Raw genomic sequence first — 22148 nt, 5'->3', positions numbered from 1 at the left:
AAAAAATAATTACAAGCAGGCGAGACCATTATTGTATTTTCTTAATATGTGTGAAAAAGTAAAATGGACTATAAAGGTGAGATGGAGAGAGTATTTTTTTTTTTTTAAGAATTACAAGAGATATCTTGTATATAATCAAATATGTCATCCGCAAGCAGGTGACACGTCTAGACCACACAAAGGTGGAAAAATAACCGCACATAGGCGAGACCATTGAGAATTACAAGAGGTATCTTGTATATAATCAAAGAAGTGATCTTGGGTACATCCGCGTGTACCGTACAATTGAGTTGCACCTTCACTTAGACTTTGACTCGTATCCTGATTTGAACCCATATCCTGACACAAACCATATAAATAATACTATTCTTAATACCGGTCAACCCGGTCGTACGGTACACCCGGGTGTACCCAAGATTTTGTGATAATCAAATATGTCATCCGCATGCAAGCGAGACCTCTAAATCACACAAAGGTGAAAAAATATTGAAAATTATAAAAGATATCTTGTATAATCAAATATGTCATCCGCACGCAGACAAGACTTTTAAACTACACAAATATGAAAAAATAATAATACGCGCAGGTGAGATCATTACTCTCTCACAAATGTGAAAAAAATAATCACATGTAGACGAAATTAAATCTAAAATTTTTATAAAGAAAAATATTTAAATACCTCAATTTTACCACTTAAATTAGGTTTGATTGCCAACAACAATTATTGACTATTGATATGTAAGAGAAACCTCAATTTTATTAACAACATATAATTCACCTGATGACATCTTTGAAATAGCAGTTAACTTTTTGCAAGTCGCTATATGTAGTGGATAAGAATCTGTTTAACACTATAAATCTAAAATATAATTCTGATTTTCTTTTTTTATACGAAAAAACAAGTAAATTTAAAGATCACGTTCTAATAAATTTGAACTTCTATTTTTTGGCCTCGTACATTAATCATACTATTGTTTTTGCACCACGTTAATTTATTGATTGTCAGAAAAAATTGGAGACAATGAACTCATTGTAAATTGAAATGTGGGGTGGATTTTATCTAACGTTTTAAAAGTCATATCTAAACTGAAAATTCACTTAATGGTTGTGCATTATTTAACCATTACCTCAAAAGAATATAAATGAATAAAATGATCACTATAAAAAATCAGATTTACCGACGATAATTGCCGTCGCTAATCATAGGAATTCCGCTAGTATACCAATTACGGGCGGCGATACCGACAACGCCTCGCTGTCGGTATTTTACTCGTCGATGATTGGTATAACGGCGGCGCCGCCATCGTTAAAAGCTGTCGTTGATCGGTGGAGTTATGCCGGAGTTTTGCCGCCGGTGACCACCGGTAATGTTGACTGGACGGCGGTGATTAGCGGCGGCACATTGCCGTCGGTAATTTTTTGTTATTTATTTTATTTATTTATTTATACTCCACAAGTATTTTCGTATTTATACAGTATTGCATACGTTAGACGAACTTCTCAGTCGGTCACTCATCTTAGTTGTGATCTAAGTCAAGCACGCTTAACCTTGAAGTTCCTTTCAAGTGGTCAAGTACAGAACACTCGTATTATTAATATATCTAGTACCTATTAATTCATTTAAACTCTATTTCAATATATATACAATATCATACATTCATAACCTTATAATATGTCGATATGATATCCAAGAGATGTCGTTAATTACAGATCGGTCTCGTTTTCGTCCTTATTTTTATGTCGAAAAAATATTTATTAATTATTATTATTATTATTATTATTATTATTATTATTATTATTATTATTATTATTATTATTATTATTATTATTATCTAGTTTACACACCATAAGTATTTTAATTTGGTATTTGTAATGTATTTTGAATTCAATTGCATACGTTGAATTCAATCAATGTTACCTTTTTTTTAAGTACATATATTTTTCGACTTAAATTATATTTTAAGTACATATATATGCTAATATTTGACACGTACCTATAATGGAATTTAAGACTCTTGATTCATTGAAGTAAAATATTCTTCTCATCCTTTTCAAGCGTGTAACATGCTTTTGGATACTGTCGGGCTCCAACCAGTTTTTTCAATTCAGGTCGTCGGCAGAAGATGTTCAATTCTTCTCTCGACTTTTCTGTATCTTTCGTCTTCCCTTTCACATTGAGGACAGTGTTGAACACGTTATCAAAGATATTTTTTTCAATGTGCATGACATCCAAATTATGTCGAATCAGAAGATCCTTCCAATAGGGAAGATCCCAAAATATGCTTTTCTTTTGCCACCCAATGTGTTTATCTTTTGCGAGTTGAGCGTTTCTGCCATCAAAATCTTCTGTAACCTTCACGAAGCCCAACCCCTCGATTAGATTCAATATTTCTGTTCCCGATCTCTGTTCTGGTGGATTTACATTGCAGGCCTTATTATTCAAGAATGAAGTTTTATTTCTCCTAAACACATGGTTACGAGGTAAGAACTTCCGATGATTGTCAAACCACGATTATTTTTCACTCTTCGATAGAGTGAAAGCTTCTGTATCCTCTATACAATGTGGACATGCCAATCTTCCGGTTGTACCCCACCCAGACAACATAGCGTACGCTGAAAAATTATTGATAATCCATTAAGAGCTGCCTGCATCTGAAAATTTTGCTTCAAAGATATGTCGTAAGTGTTCACACCTATCTCCTACAAAGATTTCAACTCTTGTAGTAGTGGCTGCAAGAAAACGTCCAACTTCATCTTTGGATTAGATGGCCCAGGCACGAGAATTGTGAGGAACATGAATTGTTCTTTCATGCACAACTACGGAGGCAAGTTATACAGTATGACAATAATTGGCCAAGAAGAATACTGACGTTCTGATTGTGCAAAGATGGCAAAACCATCTGTAGAGAGGCTCAATCTCACATTTATGGTCTCATGAGCAAATTCAGGATAAACTGAATTCAAGTATTTCCATGCCGGAGAGTCTGTCGGGTGGCGCATAACCCCATCGTCTATTAAAGTCGATATTTTCGCCGAAATTTAAAAAAAAAAACGGGTCGCCTCCTCCGCTGCTGGTGTGCCACAGGTGATCACCGGCGGTGCACCAGCGGCGGAGGAGGCGACCCGTGATTATCGGCAGCGTCCTCGTCGTCGGTAATTGTGGCCGGTAATCTTGCGTTTTTTCGTAGTGAATTAAAAGAAAAAAATTGATGGTACCACAATCAATTTAAAAAAAATCAAAATATGAAAAGCTTAATTATAAGGAAATGACAAAAGGATGATCATAATTAACCGACAATCCTACAAAATTGTCTCATATTCAGGGTTTGTAAATGAGTTGAGCTTAACCGGTTAGAGCTCACCTTATTAAAATATTTAAGTATTTGAATTTGGCTTGGCTCAACTCAAGTTTTTGTGTTGTTGATCGAGATCGGCTCTCGCCATTCAATTAACCAAGCTCGTGTATACTTAATAATATTGTATTTGAGTTTGAGTTCGAGCCCGACTCATTTGATATTCATATTTATGGTATCCGAGCTTGAATTCGTTAAAAACTTGTGAAATACCATGGTTTCTGAAAATTATCTTCCTCAAAAAATAAAAATAAATACTATAGTTACTTTCAAACAAAATTCTTGACATGTTATTTTACTGTATGAAATAGTGAAGAATTAAGTAAGTTCACATAATTATAATAGATTTTCATCTTGAAAATAAAGATGAAATAAAGAAAATAAAGTAGCTAAGGCACTGCTAATAGTTATTTAAAGGGTTAATAGCCGAAAAATACACGAACTATTTTCAGATTTGCATATTGCATATGACCTTTAAAAGTAGCCCCAGAATACATCACCTTTCAATTTAATCGCAATGTGCACCCGGTGAAAGTTCCGACCACTCTTATATTTGACCGGCGATGACGTGGAAACTATTTTAAACTACATGGCATTAAGCATGGCATTTTTTACACGGTGGCATGCCACGCGTATTAAATGACGTTGTTTAATCATTTTAATTAAAAGGCTTAGCTGATTTCTAAATTAAAATGCCCTAATTGATAAATGTAATTTCCTAATCTTGCATAGGAATATAGAACGCCAAAGACGAAAAGTCCTGTTTCGGCAGCGAGAGCGGAGATGGATTTAGACTATAGGAAAGCACGACGTTTGGAGAGCACGACGGAGAAACTGAAGTTGGAGAGCACAACTGAGAAACTAAATTGAGCGCAGAGACATGGGTGACATGTAGGTTCTTTCAATCGGTGGTATTTGAATAACAATTTTGTTTGTGTGATTGCGTTCTTTTTTCAATAATCAATTGGTTTTTTGAAAGTGCATTCGTCTTAATTTTTTTTTTTTGCATTTGCAATTTCACCCTCGTCATACATCACGGTGGAACATTTAAGGAAGTACAAGGCTTTGATGCGTATTCTGGGGGGTAAAAAGGTAGGATTTTCTGACCTTGATGAAGACAAGTTTGGGTTTTTTGATTTGAAGGAGTTAGTCAAGGGTTTAGGTTACTCAGGATGGGAGAAGTTACTATATGTGGAGCCTAAATCATATGTCTTTAAGGTGATCAAAACTGATAAAGAGGTGATGGAGATGTTGGGCTTCCTAAGTAGTTCTAACAGATCTTTAAACGTTTTTGTGGAGGGTGGGATTAGGTCAGATGTTGGAGCAGATGATGGGTAGGGTTTTGGGGCAGATGATGGGGAACCTCAGCCTTCTCTTAGAGAGATACTCTCATACTTACCTACCATAGATTTAAGTGGAGGGGAATATTTTCTTGAAAGGTATGATGGAGGAGTAACTAGTGAGAGTGAATATATGCCCTCTAATGAGAAAGAAACTGATAAGGATGATGATCCTAATATGGAAGGTGTAGATGATGAAGAATATTTGGATGTAAGGCAAAAAAAAAAATGAAAGAGGTCCTGTTAATTGGGTGGAAGAGTTAATAGAGAAGCGTCAGCCTGAAAAAGAGAAAGAAAATGTTTCAGAGTATGAGGAATCTGATGAAGATGTTAACATCAGGTGAGAGTGGGGGTGAAGGGGAGATGGTTAGACCTAAGAAGAAAAAGAGTAGGGATGATCCAAAATATGATGAGAAACAACTTGATATCAAGCTAGGGCTAAGATTTACAGATGGGCATGAGTGTGCTGGGCAATAGCAAATGGAAGGTTTATCCAGTTTAGAAAAGTATCAAAAGACCAATGTGAGGCTATTTGTAAGCCTTCATGTCCATGGAGGCTTTATGCCTCTGTTGTCCAAAAGGATAAGTCTTTAAGTGGGGAGAGTATCTGTAAGAGGGATACAAGGAACAAATTACTTAGCTCCAAATGGATAGCAAAAAAGTGCATACCTGTCTTCAGAGTCAAACCGGATTCGGACATAGGTGAATTGAGGATGGATATAGCTAACAGGTTTGCTACTGATTGTAGCAGAGACAGGCTTTATAAGGCAAGGAAAATTGCCTTAACAATGGACAGGGGATCGGTTGAGGATCACTATGCCTCTCTAGGGAAATACATAGCTGAGTTGAAAAAGGTAGATGGAGAGGGTACTTATGAGGTTATGGCTGGCAGTGATGGTGTATTCAAGGGTCTTTATATAGGTCACAGTGCTTTGAGGAAGGGTTTTAAAGAGAGTTGTAGACCTTTGATAGGGTTGGATGGGTGCTTTTTAAAGACCTATCTAGAGGGTATACTCATGTGTGATGTTGGGAAGGACGGGAACAACCTATTGAGAACTAAATGAAATATCATAATCCTAGTTTTGATGATACCAAAATCCTTAGGTTTTCCTTGTAATAGACTAGAACTGTTCGAACTCAAGTGTTAGAGTTTTTTTTCTAGTTTAGATGCTATTCTGAAGACTGAAGACTGAAGACCAGAGGACTGAAGACTGAAGACTGAAGATGCCGATTGATGTAATGACTTAAGGCAGAGTCAAATACCGATATTTGACTGAACAGTTCAAGAATCAGTCACGAACTGATTACTTAATGCAGGCCATGTGGATTCAGCGGACTGATACTAAAGTCAAGTATCAGTTAACATTCTTCATCGGGCTGAACCTTCAAAGTTAAAAGGAAGACACGCACTCCCAAGTTCAGCCGCATTAAATGCAAAGATTTAGAGGATCGTCCTTTCTCTGCAGAGCATTCCTTTTTGTTGTTTACCTCTTCAGATATGTCCTATCTCCTGCTCCTTAGTAGCCGTTCTCACCAAACAAGGAACCTCGAAGATTGAAACCTCAGTAAAGTTCAAATCTATCTCCAACGGATGAATTCTTGAAGACCTTCTATGCCAACGGATCTATTCAAGACCTCTCATATAAATAGAGCTCGAGGATCACTTCAATCTTCACCGATTCAAATACATAAGCTAAAACGCTGCCGAATTCGTTACTCAGCAATTCAAAGCCATTTAAAGTTTAAATCGAAGAAGAGAATCTGAAAGCCAAAAATCAGTCTCTACTAATTACACACATTCTCTTAGAACTTAGGCAAATATTGTATATCCAAAGCCTAGGTATAACTGATTACAGAGAGCCTACACTTTGTAATCTAGTTGGCAAGTTTTCGAACCTCATTTCAACTGACCGAAACGAGTGTTTGAGCTGAGAGAAGTTCAGACCAGTGCTCTGACTCCGTAAGATCTTAGTCTTTGCGGAAAGGCATAGTTTTGTCTCAGTGAAGCTAAGAATGAGAAATCCAACCCAGTGTGTTGGTACCGAAGATTGAATATTTGGTTGTTTAGGTTTGCTGTGCACCCGTAAGCACAAGCCCAGTGAAGTTTGTCAGTGTGATCAACTAACCGTGGATGTAGGAATTGGATTCCGAACCACGTAAAAATCCCTTTGTCGTTTTTTGCTTTTAGTACTTACTTTCTTATCTGTGCACAAACCTTTCGTTAACTAAAATTGATTAATTGCAAAGTAAAATGTAAATCTTGACAACGTGATTAATCACTAAGGCTATTTCGAAGTAATTTTTTTTTGCTGCCAGTGTTATTAGTCTAACTGATAAATCTTCGAATAGTCAGTAAGATTCATAACACTCCTCTGTTTTACAAACCTGACTGAAGCCTAACGCATATCAGTTAAAGTCTCGGACTTAACTGATAACTCCTTACTGAAGAGATATTCAGTATCAATCAGCAACCGAAGTTTCTCTAAAACTCTTTTAACTATTAAAAGTTGTATTGGTTTGTTTTCAAGTGTTTTCGATTAAAATAGCCTATAGGTATATCCCTCCCCTCATACACCTATTTGAGACCTTTCGGGACCCAACACAACCAAATGTTCCCAATAGCATGAAGAGCTGTGAGTGTTGAAAATGAGGTTAACTGGGGTTGGTTTGTGAGGTTTCTTGTGCATGATTTAGGGATAGGTACTGGAGATGGCTACACCTTCATAAGTGATCAACAGAAAGTAACTTTCTTGTTCTTGTTCATTTCACATTGTTTTCATTTGTATTAAAGTAATCTGCAAAAGTACTTATGCTTTTCTTCATAACATGGACTTATAAATGCTGTGAGTACTTATGCTTCAAGGGCTGAACATAGGAATTGTGCCTGGCACATATACATGAACCAGAAGAAGGATAACAAAGGAGCAACACTGGAGAACTTATTTTGGAGGGCTGTGAGATCAACTACGGTGCAGTAGTACAACAAGGTTCTTGAAGAAATGAAAGCCGAAAGTGTTGGGGCTTAACAAGATTTCATTGGGAGAGATGTGTCTAAATTCTGTAAGTTTTTATTGTCATGCATTCCTAAGTCTGATATGGTCGATAATAATATAAGTGAAATGTTCAACGGATGGATACTTAGTGCTAGGAATAAACATTTGAATTTGATACATATGATGGAAGAGATTAGGACATCTCTCATGGTAAGACAAGTGAATAAACTGCATAAAATGGATGACAACACTGATAGGATTTGCCCTGTGATTAACAAAAAGCTTGAGAAACTGAAGTTTGAGGCGAGGAATATGAACACCCTACCTGCACTTAGTGATAAATTTGAAGTTGATGATTGTGGGGAGAAGTATGTGGTGAACATGCCATTGAAGACATGTTCTTGTAGGATGTGGGAGCTCACGGGGATACCATGTAAGCATGTTGTGTGTGCCATTAGGTATTTGAATGAGGAACTGTTAGGTCCCGGAAGGTCTAGAATAGGTGTATGGGGGGGAATACACCTATAGTTTTTCAAAACACACAGAACAACCTTTTGAAGTTAACTGAAAAAGTATCAACTGATACCGACAGTTAACGAAAACTCAATTAAACAAAGGTTGAAGACTGATACTGAAATTACTTCAGCAAAGATATCAGTTAGGCTCAATGCTTTAACTGATATTCGCGTAGAGCTTCCGTCTTGATTTTAAAGCAGATGAGTGTTATGAATTTTACTGATTATCCGAAGCTTTATCAGTTAGACTAATAACCCTGGCAACGAAAAACTTATCTTTTGAAAAAGCATTTGATTATCACGTTGTCAGATTATAGTTTCACTTTGTTATTAATCAGTTTCAGTTAAAGAGACGTTTGTGCACAGATAAGAAAGTAAAACTGAAAGCGATAAACGACAAATGATTTTTACGTGGTTCGGAACAAGTTCCTACGTCCACGGTCAGTTGATCACACTGACAAACACTCTGGGCTAGTGCTTACGAGTGCACAACAAACCTTACAACTGAAAATCAGATTTTCAGTACCAACACACTGGGTTGGATTTCTCGCTCACTCTTAGCACGCTAAGACACAACAATGCATTTTCAGCGGATGGCTAAGATCTCTTGAAGTCGGAAAACTGGTCTGAACTCCACTCTACTCAAACACTCTTTTCGCTCAGTTGAAATGAGGTTCGAAGTACCAACTAGATCACTGAGAATAGGCTATCTGTAATCGGAACTTAGGCTTTGGATATACAATGTATTTGCTTAAGGATCTAAGAGAATGTATGAAATCAGTAGTCTGATTTTGGGCTTTGGGTATTCTCTTCTTCGATTCAAATCATTGAAGTCTTTGAATGACTGAGCTACAATTTTGGCAGCGTTTCAGCTTGTGCTTTTGAATCGGTGAAGGTTGAAGTGATCCTCGAGCTCTATTTATAAGAGAGGTCTTGAATAGATCCATTGGCGGAGATGGTCTTCAAGAATTCATCCGTTGTGAGAGTAATTCAAATTTGGCTGAGGCTTCAATCTTTGAGGTTCCTTATTTGGTGAGAAACGACGTCTGAGGTACCGGAGGTAAGGCTCCTATGAAAAGTAATCACCAAAAAGGAATGCTCTGCAGAGAAAGGACGATCCTCAATATCTCTGCATTTAATGCGGTTGTACTTGAAAGTGCGTGGCTTTCTTTTAACTTTGGAGTTTTAGTTCGATAAAGAATGTCAACTGATACTTGACTTTAGTATTAGTCCGCTAAGTCCACGTAGCCAGCATTTGATGAATCAGTCATAACTGATTCTTCAGTGAGAAACTCGTTCAGTCAAAACATCAGTATTTGACTTGGCTTTTCATTGCAACTTCAGTTGAGTTCTTCAGTTTCAGTCTTCAATTCTCCGGTCTTCAGTCTTCAATCCTCCGGTTTTCAGTCTTCAGAACACTTAGACAAACTAGAAAGTGAACTCCAACAGTTGAGTTCGAAAAGTTATAGTCTATTACGAAGAAAACCTAAGGATTTTGGTATCATCAAAACTAGGGCTATGATATTTCATTAATATATGCGGAGCAGAGGAATGAACGCGGACAAGGGAATCACCAGAGTCAGAGGAGCGGACCTTAGCAGAGGAACGGACCTCACCAGAGGAATGGCTCTCGCTAGAGGAATGACCACCATCAGAGGAATGGCTCTCGCCAGAGAAGTCACTAAAGGACAGAAGGGTGATTTGCTCACGCGTCAGAGCAGAGGAATCACCCGCCTACGGGCAAATTTACCACTATGCCCTTGACCATGCAGGGAGCATATTTTAGAGATGAAGTTACTATTTTACCCCTAGCATGTACTCTATAAATACCCATGCACTCGTATCTTGTAAACACACGCTCTCTATCAATGCTACAACAATTTTCTTCGACTCTCAAGCAATTCAACTTTTTTCACGATCAAACGCTAGGTAAAATTTGTGGATTAGATTAGGTGTTGATAAAATACTTTATCACTTAGACAAACTAGAAATTGAACTCTAACAGTTGAGTTCGAAAAGTTCTAGTCTATTACAAAGAAAACCTAAGGATTTTGGTATCATCAAAACTAGGGCTAGGATATTTCATTAAGTTCCCAACATGAACCATCAGCCTATGTCTGTGAATACTACACAGTTGCTAGGTATTTACAGGCTTACAAATATCCTTTAGAGCCCCTAAATGGTGAGCTACTGTGGCCACAATGTGAGGGAGCTGAAATTAAGCCTCCACTTATCAAAAATATGCCCGGGAGACCTAAGAAGAATAGGGTTAGAGATCCTCTTGAAGTTGATCCAAAAAACCCTAACAGACTCAAAAGGAAAGGCCTTGTGATGACTTGTGGGAATTGTGATGAAAAATGACATAACAACAGGAAGTGCAAGAAAGAGAAGATTGAGAATACTACAACTGAAAAGGAGAAAAGAGGAAGGCCAAAGAATCCTACTTCTCTAGTAGTTGACAAGGGGAAAAGGCCCATCCCTTCGAAGGCAGATCAGAAGCAAATTGCAATGATTGGATATGGAGTTTATATCAATGAAAGCAGTGGTAATCACTACTTCCGGGTAAGTGTCACATTAATCAATTATAATTATGTGTAATTACATTGGAATTACTAATCAATGGATTCATTAATGCAGGCACCATATCAAAGGGGTATTACCCCCTTGACAGATGGAGTAGTTGGAATGACAATGGGCAGAGGTGGTGCACGAGGCAGACCTCGGGGAGGTGCAAGAGGCAGACCTCGTGGTGGTGGAAGTGACCAATGCTCGGGAGAGAACAGTAATCGAAGGGCAAGCCACACAAGAGAGTGGCAACAAATGAAACAAGCAAGAAAGAATTTCTAGTTTTTGACTTTTGGAAGTGATGTAAATGCATGCTATGTACTATGTATATTTAGGGATAAACAAGTTCATAATCCCTCATTTTGTCTTAGATTTTGAAGAACATATCAACCAAACTACTCATTTTGTAATTGTGATTATTACTTGTGTATGCTTTACAAGAACTCTTTCATTTCAATGAATTTTTGTAATTGATCAAAGAAAATGAGACATAACTTCAAATCAAAATGCAATACTTCATTGACATCCAAAGAGTAATCTACAATTTCGAATACAGCAACAAAATCATCACCAAAATCAAAGCAAATGTGAGAGTCCTAATTTTACATTCCATTCCTTGCAACTTAACATCAACTGAACTTGTTCCATCTTCCTTCTTCACCATGGAAACCGACTGTAATTGTTCAATGCAGCATCCCTTTCGTTTCTCATTTTGTTAAAACAACTCTTTTAATATGGTGTGAGTTCAGGATCAATCCAATCCCAAAAAGTACAATCATCGAAATCTCTCCGTCGACATTCAACGTACCTCATCTCCGGATTCTTCTCAGTGTGAGACGTTTTCATAATCGCAGGGATTTTATGATAACATCTCATTTCCACGCCATTAATCAGCCTTTCCATTGACGACGAGCTTCGAGAATAACTCATGCTTCTTCGCATCAACTCGCCGCGGTTTTCCTTTCAACTCTCTTCGCACCTTTCTTCTTCATTTACTCGCCGCCGCCGGGGATTTGCTTGCAACTCGACGGCCGCAAGAACATGTGTGTTCTCTAAGAACCCTAATTAAAATGGGGAAGACAAGTTAGATTTTAAAATTTAAGTTGTAGACCTATGAATTGACGTCGTTTTGGGTGTTGTAATGTAGTACCAAAACGACATCGTATTCCTACACCGGAAAATCGTCCACGTCAACGAAATCCGACAGCCACATCACCACCGATCAAAGTGGTAGTCAATGCGGGTGCACATTGCGATTAAATTGAAGGTGATGTATTCTGGGGCTATTTTTGAAGGTCATGTGCAATATGCAAATCTGAAAATAGTTCGTGTATTTTTCGGCTATTAACCCTTATTTAAAATTAATAAAATTGACATATATAGTACTCCCTCTGTTCCACCTATTTTGAAACAAATTCCTTTTTGAGTCGTCCCAACTATCTTGATACATTTCGTTATATGGTTAAAATTTTTTCCTTTATTCACTTTTTGACTTTTTCAATTGGAAATATGTAATATATCAAAAAGGTAACTTTCAAGATAATCAATTTTACCCAACCTACGTGCCCAAAAGTTTTGTCTCTAAATAATCGTGACGGAGGAAATATATAAATATATCAAAAAGGTAACTTCCAATTGGAAATCAATTTTAAAATTGAATAGCAAATTTGTGATTATAAAATAAAATTAAAAGTTTATTTATAAACTATACTCTATCAGTCCATGAAAAGATGTCTTAATTTTGCCATTTTTGTTAGTCCACGAAAAAATGTCTTAATCTATTTTTATTAATAATTTGTGAGTCTCTTTCTCCACTCACTAACTTATGGGCTAATTTATCCACTCACTAACTTAATTAACTTTTAAAAAAAATAAAAAATTATGGGTCATTTTCTCCCTATATAAATAACACAATTTTTCTTAGAACTCGTGCCACCCTCTCTTAGGACATCTTTCCGTGGACGGAGAGAGAATATTTTTTCTATTTTCTTTTTTTAACTTCTGACTTTTTCTATTTTATTTCTTTTCTAAAATCATGAAATTCGACTAATTATAAAATATTTGACATGCATATCAAATTAAAGATCATGACAAGTGCTTTAATTTGCTACTATATGTTATGTAAATATTAGATTTAAAATGTATAAATTATATTTATTTAAAGATTAAAATTTAACAAAATTCTCTCACCTTTCTTCTTTTTAATATATCTATATTTAATTATTTTGTATTTTGTATTTTTTTCTTTTAACTTATACTCTTATTTTATTTTTTTCTTTTAACTTATACTCTTATTTTATTTTCTTTTTATAATATCAATTTTTATTATTGTAAATTCTACTTTATTTTATATTTTTTATATTGAATTCAAACATATTTAGCTAAAAATATACTTGTATTTTTTATTATATCTATAATTTTTATTAATAATTAAATTGATATTAATTTTATATATAAATATAAAAATACTTATGCATTGCACGAGGACAAATACTACTAAACGTTGAATTTGCAAGATTGCTATTTTTCTCGTAAAGGAATGTAAGCTAAAGATATAAAATTCTTATTTCGTTGAAGAGCATATTATTCAAAATGCTCACATGTCTTTGTGTGGTCTCGGGCTATTCACCCAGAGCATCAAGATTATTCATTTTAAAATATTCAATTAAACTAGCGAAACATGTCATGTTATCTACTCATAAACTTCTTTACTAGAAAGGACACATATAAATTGTAATATTAATTTAAACATACTCTATTAAGTTATTCTGATCGAGTCACGTCCTACATGAATCCCTTCGCGTATGTTTATTGGTCGGAAAAGTAATATGAATTGAAAATATTATTTTTAGAAAAATAATTTGATATATATGTTTAGAAATATTAAAATTGTTTGTTAAGATTCCGAATTTGTATCATTAAATAAATATAATTAATCAATATATATATATATGAGAATTAAATTGTAATTTAATATGTTTTAAAAAAATCTCTAATCAATTTTATAGTATCAACAATGTACATTAATATGATCCATAATTCTAAAATTAAATTCAGATTTTCTTATATAATAATAATAATAATATAAAGTATGATTCACAGTTCTAAGAATTAAATTATGATTTGCTTAATAATAATAATAATAATAATAATAATAATAATGATAATAATAATAATAATACTCCCTACTAAATAAAAATTACTCTAATTTATTCTTTATGAAATAATACAAATTATACTAAATATATATGTAAGTAAGTATCTTGAGAATGAGTAAAAAGTAGTAATACTTTAAAAAAGTTAGAGAATAAGAATGCTGAAAAGTTACACTGTTTTTCTTGTTTTAAAGATTTTATTACTTTTCCTAATAAAAATTTGACCAAACACAAGAATTTAATATTTTAGAATCAGATTATTTTTCCAGGACAAAATCCGTGCCAAACAAACGGACCTCGGTTATTCTATAATATATAGTGTGCTAATTAAGTAACTAATGATAGTAATTAAGTAAATCAGCATAGTATAATCATGATATTTCAAGCTATGCTGCCGTTTACCATAGCAAAGATAAGGATTATACTAGTTTTTAAAAAAACAATACTTAATTTTTTGTTTATAATCATTATTGTAGTATTTATTACAATTAGCATTATTAGTTCATTAGGTTTTGAAGAGTGAGAAGCAAGGCTAGCCCATTTTACATTTAACCATGGTTAAGGTTTCCAACATATCTCATGATTACAAACTAACCATGGTTAGTTAAATTGGAAAATGGTATTTGCACCATGAGATGCCCATATAGTGTTTGTCCCAACTCCTAATCTTAATGTCCTCCAATTTCTTTTTCTTTTTCGAGGAAAAGAGAAAATAAAAAATAAAAAAAAACAACAGCAACAATTTACCTATTGTCTACTGAGATCCTTTTCTGAAAATCCAATCTTGTAGAAAATTTTGGGGCAAAATTCGAAAAACTGAAAATTAAACTCCAGTGATGAAACTCTGCGCTTCAATTCTATAGAGACAATACGTATCTCTCTCGCATACGGTAACCCTCGCTCTGCCCACGTTCCTCATTTCATAATACCTGGTACTGATCACCGATTAGGGTTTTTATTTTTTATTTTTTTCCGACGATGATAATGTGATGTTATCTATCTACTGATTATGTTATTTGAGGAATCTTTATTTGATTTGTTTGGGTTTTTCTGCTGTTCCTGTGATTTCTGTTATTGATTTGGGTTTTGGGCTGCTGAGGATTAGCTGATAATTTCATTTTTAATTTTATTTTTTGAATGTAGTTGTCCTTGTTGTGTTTGCAGTAATAATTAGTTCGTCGTGATTTAGGTTGAGGGTGGATATGCTGTGTCTAAGTTTGAACTATTTGATGCATTTTCGTTAATTGTTTGTTTAGAATTCTTTAGCTCTTAATTTCATTTCATTTTCTGGAGTTTTTCTCTTCTAGCTGGCTTGCTGCTGTTGGATGAATTAATTGTTTTTAGCTGTTTTATATATATATATATATTTTCCAGTTTCATTTGTTTGCTGTTCAGAGCGTAGTGCTTTATTCTTGAACTCTTGTTTTCGGGATCGAGTTGTTGATTTTATGTTCTCTTAACTTGATGATCGGTAGAGGGAACGTAGAGTGAGGGAAAAGGGTAGATGGAGTGCAACAGAGACGAGGCTGTGAGAGCGAAAGAAGTTGCTGAGAGGAAGTTTCTGGCAAGGGACATGAAGGGGGCGAAGAAGTTCGCTCTCAAGGCTCAGAATTTGTATCCTGAACTAGAAGGCATTTCTCAAATGGTGATGACGCTTGAGATCTATATTTCCGCTGAAGAGGAGAAACTAAATGGAGAATCGAATTGGTATGGTGTGCTTGGTTTGACCCCTTTAGCCGATGATGAGTCAATAAGAAAACAGTATCGGAAACTAGCTCTTCTGCTTCATCCTGATAAAAACAGGTCTATCGGGGCTGAAGGGGCGTTTCAATTTATCTCCCAAGCATGGAATTTATTGTCAGATAAGTCCATGAAAACAGCATATGATCAGAGGTGTGGTAGGCTACTTCAGCAGAGAAATCAAGGTAAGAATGATGGTCCTTCACCACCGGGGACACAAAATGGATTCTACAACTTTGCAAACACTGCTCAAAAGGGTAATAACAGTAAGAGGAATCCTTCAGCTGTTCCTCATCCACCTCGCAAGAAGGAACGTCATACGTTTTGGACTGTCTGCCATCGTTGTAAAATGCAATATGAATATCTTAGGATGTATCTCAATCACAACCTTCTCTGCCCCAATTGCCATGAGGCCTACTTTGCAGTTGAAATTGATCCTCCATCTACTAAGAGTTCTAAGATATCTCAGACAAGCAATTCTCAGCGACGGAAGAGCCAGCAGGCATCTGATACTTGTAGAAACAACTCAGGCACTCATCACACAACAGGCAATAATGGATCCAAGCCGAATAATTTCCAGTGGGTTCCCTTCTCTGAGCCCAGTGGTGCTCAAACTGCTGCGCAAGCAGCTAATATGGTTCAGCAGGCGTATGAGAAAGTCAAACGGGAAAGGCAGAAAGCACAAGCTGCTGCAAGAAGAGAGGAGGCATTGCGACGGAAAAATATTGCGTCCAAAAGAGCAATAGGTGGGGAATCCTTCAGGAACTCCGAAGCTTCCAAGAGAAGAAAAGGGGCTGAAGATTGTGGTGTGAACAAAGACAAACTGAAACAGGCGAACTGCGAAAGTGGCACGATTCACCAAGTAGATATTTCTGGCAGTAAGCAGGATATTTTTCAGAAACTTGAAAGCAGTCGTAATGTTGTACGCCGTGTTGACATCAAACATATAGTGATGGAGAAGGCTCGTGATGAAATACAAAGAAAACTCGAGAAATGCACCTCAGCTCCTGTGGTGAGGAATGTAACCAGTGAGGATAACCTTATAAATAAGAGTGAAAACGAAACTTCAACCAAAATTGATACTCATGTTACTCATGGCTTCATGAGCACTCAGAACAAACCCTGTGAGTCATTGGAGGCTGAGAAGCAACTCCCTCTGAATAGACTGGGTTCCAGGTCTTCAGACTCTTATCTGGATGAGAAACAGGTTGAGAAAATGTGTATCGATGTCCTGGAACCTGACTTTCATGATTTTGATAAGAGTAGAACAGAGAACTGTTTGGGTGCCAACCAAGTGTGGGCTGTGTATGATGATGATGATGGGATGCCCCGGCACTATGCCATGATTCAGAATGTGATATCTCTAAATCCCTTCAAGGTGAGCATGAGCTGGCTCAGTTCCACAACCCATAGCAGACTAGGGAAAGGAAGCTGGTTTGTAAGTGGCTTTTTGAGAACATACGGGGAGTTTGGAGTTGGCAGACATGAAATTTGCGACTCAATAGACTGTTTCTCACACAAGGTCAGATGGACAAAATACTCTTCTAAGACCATTCTAATATTTCCTCGAAAAGGGGATGTTTGGGCTTTGTACAGGAATTGGTCCCCTGAGTGGAATGAGCTCACCGAACACAAATTAATGCTCAAATACGACATGGTTGAAGTACTTGAAGACTGTGATGAGGAGCTGGGCGCAATAGTCATTCCCTTGGTTAAAGTTGCTGGCTTTAAAGCTGTTTTCCATCAGCATTTTGACCCAAGGGAAATACGAAGGATCCCTAAGGAAGAACTTTCTCGTTTTTCTCACCAGGTGCCTTCCCATTTGCTTACTGGCCAAGAAGGATCGAAGTCGCCTAAGGGCTGTCTTGAGTTGGATCCAGCAGCCATTCCTTCTCAATTTCTTCAACTTATGTCAGACATTGAAACAATTGAGCTAGTGGAGAGTGATGAGGAGATAGAGACCGTGAAGGCAGTTGACTGTGATGGTGTTACCGGCACCAATGTGGTAGAAGGAGTTTCATGAGATGAGAGAAATGGAATGTCCTTAGTTTTAAGTCGAGTGTTGGAAATGGGCCAAGCGAAAGCTAGAATTGTTCTAGCTGATTGTTTGATTCGTGTTGGTTATATATTCGCTGCAGGGCAATTGAAATAGCGAATGAGCCAAGGTATAGAGACGCGTTAGGATGCTAAAACACATCAAGAGATATGAAAAGTTGCAGATTGGTGGTGGTGTTCTTGAATCCTTAGCTTTCTCACCGGCGTGGATGATGTGAAATTAGCAAAGGGCTCTTGGTCTTTTCTTGCCATGCCAACACAGTGCTCGAGTTGCACGACTAATGTCGATTTGCATGAAACCGAATGCCTCCCCCCTTTCGGCGACTCAACAGGTATTTAGGTGGGAGTTGTATATACTTGCTGCCAATTCAAGTCACAGTAGGTAGTTGCTAGTCTCAGATTTATGAACCAGCTCTTTTTTTATTAATACTATAGTCTTAACCTGCCATACCTCTTTTTCTCTTTTATTTTGAACATTTTGTTCAATATTTTATCTTCAACACTGTTGAAATACTGTGGCTTTGATCTGCAAAGCAAAACTACTTAATTGTATTGACTCGCAATTTTGATAATTGTCATTTTTAGATTTGTGCATTTTCTTGGTCCATTCTTGTTGCGAGCCTTTGCTTGGCCACTAGATGAATGAGGACCTATTGAAATACATAAAAGGATAATTGCATATAATAACATTAGTATTTTTTTATTCATTTTTTGAAATTGGATGAAATTAATATTGACGTGGTTGCTGAAAAATATACAAGTGGACAATTGTGTGAATCATAATTTTGGAATGACGACATTTATTCTGGGCCTGCTAGGTAGTCCAACTGTACTTTTCTAGCATCCGCCTCAACTTTAATCCAACTCAATTTCTAACGATGTTAACTCCACAAATTGGAAAGGTCATATGCTTCTTCCGTCTCCCAAATAACTTCATATCCTCTTTGTTTATGAAAGAACTTTTTAGGAGGGAGTGACATAGATTTTAAGAAGAAAAAAAAGTTGTTTAGTGTATTGAAAGTAGAGAAAAAATTATCGAGTGTATTGAGAATGGTAAAAAATTATTTTAATTAGTATTGAGAGTGGTGGGGTAGTGGTGGGGTTTAGTCCAAAAATAAGTAGGAAGTTCTTTTGTGGACGTCTCAAAAAGAAAAAGTAGGAAGTTCTTTCGTCGACGGAGGCAGTATATTTTTTTTGGGATGTCCCCTCAGATAATTTCCTATCCATTTTGGGACATTGCCCCACAATTAATACTCATTTACTTATTCTTACTTTTTTACCATTATCAATATTAATTAGGGAAAAGTATCAAATAAGCCCCTATCATAGTGGCCCTTATCACGTTTAGATTCCTATAGTCGAAGTTGAACCAATTAAACCCTCAAAGTGCCTAATTTTTAACAATCGAGCCCTCCGCCCTAACGGTTGTTGAACACCGTTAAGATTTTTTCTTTTTTAATTTCGCTAAAGTCGTCGGAAACTCGTCGGAAAATACATCTCTCATTTTCTCTTTCGCTTTTCCAAATTCTGGCGGTATCAACTGCTCATTTCCAGATTTCGCCATTAATATAGGCCTCTCTTTTCAGATTCGCAGCGCCTTCTCTCTGAAAATCCTTCCGCGGACCTTCCCTCCAGCGAGAAGCTGCCGCCTCCTCTTGAATCTGTGGCGAGCCGCCACCTCGGGAAGACCAGTGAGTCGGCGCCTTCCATCCCTCGATCTCTATCTCTCTAAAAAATCGAATGAACAAGGAATGCCCTCTCTAAAATCTCTTCTCTCCACACGACTTCCCTAGACAAGGGAGCAGGGGACGGATCGGTGTGTTGGAGGAATGTGCCACCACCATTGGGAGTTGGCGGCATTGTGATGGAATTCACGAGCTTCTCACCAAAAGTCTCCAAGAGGTGGTCGTATTTGGAGTCGAGTATGGGGTCGAGGGCCTCCTTGTTGTTATCCTTGTGCTCGCGCTGCTGCTTGTCCTTGAAGACCTCCCACCACTTCTTCCCTAGACGCTTGGCAGTGCGGCCGGGGACCTCAGCTGCGATCTTTTTCCGTTTGTTGTCGTGCTTTGCCTGAAGATGGACGACGAGAGACTGCTCATCTTGGGTGAGGGAGCCTTTCTTGATGCCCAGCTTGAGATAGTTCTTCCACCTCCCGAGACAAGATTTCCGGCGAGTTTCCGGTGACTTTGGATAAAAAAATGTTCTTAACGGTGTTAAACAGCCATTAGTGCGGAGGGTCTGATTGTTAAAATTTAGGCACTTTGAGGGTTTAGTTGGCCCAACTTCGACTATAGGGATCTAAACGTGATAAGGGTCACTATGATAGGGGCTTATTTGATATTTTTCCTTACTAATTATAACAATTTTCACCATTCTCAATACTAATTATAACATTTTTTATCCACTATTAATATATTTAACAACTTTTTCTTAAAACTCGTGTTGTCCCCTACTAGGAAGTTATTTGGAGGACGAAGAGAGTGGAGAGAGTATTATGTAGCATGATTTAAAATTTGTGCTGTAAATCTAAACATAAAAAGTGATGTTATGTCATGCCATTAACCTAATAATAAACACAAAAAGTAAGACATCTAAGATGCTATATGATCGTTTTACGTTTGTGTAAGTAGTTTGTAAACTGCACAGGATGGTAGATGAGATCCTTTGTCCCAGTTAGGGCTGTAAATGGACAGAGCTATTTGCAAAATATTCGAGATTCGGCTCGAAAAAAGGTTGTTTGGAGCTTAATTCGATAATAAATGAATCGAGCTCGAGCCTAATTTCAAGCTCGATAACTTTTTTTAGCCGAGCTCAAGCCTGACAGCACCCAACTCGTCGAGCTCACAAACATGTTCGAATTCAATTGTTCGCGAACATGTTTGCGAGCATGTTCATGAACCTTCAATCGAATTAGTGCACAAGAGTCAAGTTCGAGTAACATAATTAATTTTTTTTTTAAAAAAATTTTAACGAGTTAGAGCTCGAACATCATATATACAAACATCTAACGAGTTGAACTCAAGCTCAAATTTTACATTATGAGTATCACACGAGTTGAACTCTAATCGAACTCGAGCTCGATCAACAATATTAAAGCTCGAATCGAGCTCGAGCTCGAGCCGAACTCAAACGCCCGAATAATTATACAAATCGAACTCAAGCCTGCTAGTATTCGGCTTGGCTCGGCTCCTTACAGCCCTAGTCCCAACTCTATGTTACATATTACTTCCATTATTTTAAAAAGAAAATATGCACTCACATATAGTCATATTGAGGATTTGAACTCAATATTTGGCCCTTCCATCTTAAAAACACAAATTTTGGCCATTTGTTGCAATTTTGAACTGTATTGCCCTTGATTTGGGCGGATCGGATCGGGTTTGGCGCGGGTTCGGGTGGTACTTTTGGCACAAATGTTATAATTTGTGACAGAAGTACCAAATTACTTAGAACAAAAAAAATAGGGTGAATAGCCGGAAAATACACGAACTGTCACGGAATTTGTATATTGCACATCACCTTCAAAAATAGCTTCAGAATACATCACCTTCTATGTTGCATAGGTACGGGGGTGCGGATGCGGGGGCGATACGATACGAGTACGGGGATACTGGTTTTTAAAAATTATGGGGTGCGATTCGGCAAGGATACATCTAATTATTAAAATTTTATGATATATAATGCATATAAAATATATACAATTTAAATTTTCTTAAATTAATTATATGTAATTTACATTTTATTTTACCCAAAAGTTAAGCATTTTCAATTATATAAGTTAATTGAGCAACAATATAACGATTCAAATATTATTAGTCCAATATATAAGTCATAATTGAAAATAAAATTATCAAAATAACCTTGTGTAGGCCTTTCGTGCACGAGATACGTGAATTTCGCCTATGGAATTTGCGAATCTGATTTATTTTTATAAATTGTTTTAAAAGATACGCCACGTGGCGAATCAGGTGCGAATCCGACGAGAATCCGAGAGAATCACACCCTAAAAGAATTCGATTCGCCGTACATGCTAATTTTTGAAGAATCCGTGCATCATTGATCACCTTTTAATTTTGTTGCAAATTGCACACGGCGAAGATTTCGGCAACTCTTAAGTTTGGCCGACGATGACATGGACATCCACGTAGTTTTTTTACACGCTGTCAAGTCACGTGTGCAAAACGACGTCGTTTTGATATTTTGAAGAATTTCTAAAAAAAAAAATCCTAAAATTGGACGAGCCATTCTCCACTGCCTTCTTCCTGCTCTAGGCGGTCCGCCACGCCGCCGTCACCATTTCCAGAATTCGACGAGCCATCACCAGCCTCCCCTTCCAATTCAAAGGCTGAACCAGTGCACTTCCAATTCAAAGGTTTTCCAGTGCACTTCCAAGGATGGCCTCCCCTTTCGATTCAAAGCTTCTCCTTCCCAT

At 36.8% G+C, this 22148-nt stretch overlaps 2 protein-coding genes across 3 annotated transcripts; one reads left to right on the top strand and one right to left on the bottom strand.

The window, feature by feature from the left end:
• Positions 1–14575: 14575 nt before the first annotated feature.
• On the top strand, positions 14576–18310 carry LOC130995638 (uncharacterized). 2 transcript variants are annotated; one of them, XM_057921002.1, is made up of 2 exons: positions 14576–14811; positions 15397–18310. In XM_057921002.1, the coding sequence occupies exon 2, from the start codon at positions 15426–15428 to the stop codon at positions 17682–17684; it is 2259 nt and encodes a 752-aa protein (XP_057776985.1). In that variant the 5' UTR covers positions 14576–14811; positions 15397–15425; the 3' UTR covers positions 17685–18310. The 2 variants fall into 2 exon arrangements, with proteins under 2 accessions (XP_057776985.1, XP_057776986.1); XM_057921003.1 differs by having other exon boundaries at positions 14579–14853.
• A 1134-nt stretch (positions 18311–19444) lies between these two features.
• On the bottom strand, positions 19445–22148 carry LOC130993902 (transcription factor MYB60-like). Its single transcript, XM_057918937.1, has 3 exons — positions 22103–22148; positions 21955–22061; positions 19445–19900 (listed from the first exon to the last, which is right to left on the bottom strand). Exons 1-3 carry the CDS (start codon positions 22146–22148, stop codon positions 19445–19447), a joined length of 609 nt encoding a protein of 202 aa, XP_057774920.1.

This window comes from Salvia miltiorrhiza, chromosome 7 (assembly GCF_028751815.1).
Source record: "Salvia miltiorrhiza cultivar Shanhuang (shh) chromosome 7, IMPLAD_Smil_shh, whole genome shotgun sequence".
NCBI classification, from domain to species: Eukaryota; Viridiplantae; Streptophyta; class Magnoliopsida; order Lamiales; family Lamiaceae; genus Salvia; species Salvia miltiorrhiza.
This window is presented reverse-complemented; position numbering and strand designations above follow the sequence as displayed.

What these genes read in the sequence shown, in the direction of transcription:
- LOC130995638 (XM_057921002.1), top strand. Translation starts at nt 15,426, where the DNA reads ATGGAGTGCAACAGAGACGAGGCTGTGAGAGCGAAAGAAGTTGCTGAG.
- LOC130993902 (XM_057918937.1), bottom strand. Translation starts at nt 22,148, where the DNA reads ATGGGAAGGAGAAGCTTTGAATCGAAAGGGGAGGCCATCCTTGGAA. An exon ending in AGGGGAGGCCATCCTTGGAA is followed by an intron (nt 22,062 to 22,102) that starts GTGCACTGGAAA and finishes GCACTGGTTCAG; the next exon opens with CCTTTGAATTGGAAGGGGAG. An exon ending in AAGGCAGTGGAGAATGGCTC is followed by an intron (nt 19,901 to 21,954) that starts GTCCAATTTTAG and finishes TTTTATCCAAAG; the next exon opens with TCACCGGAAACTCGCCGGAA.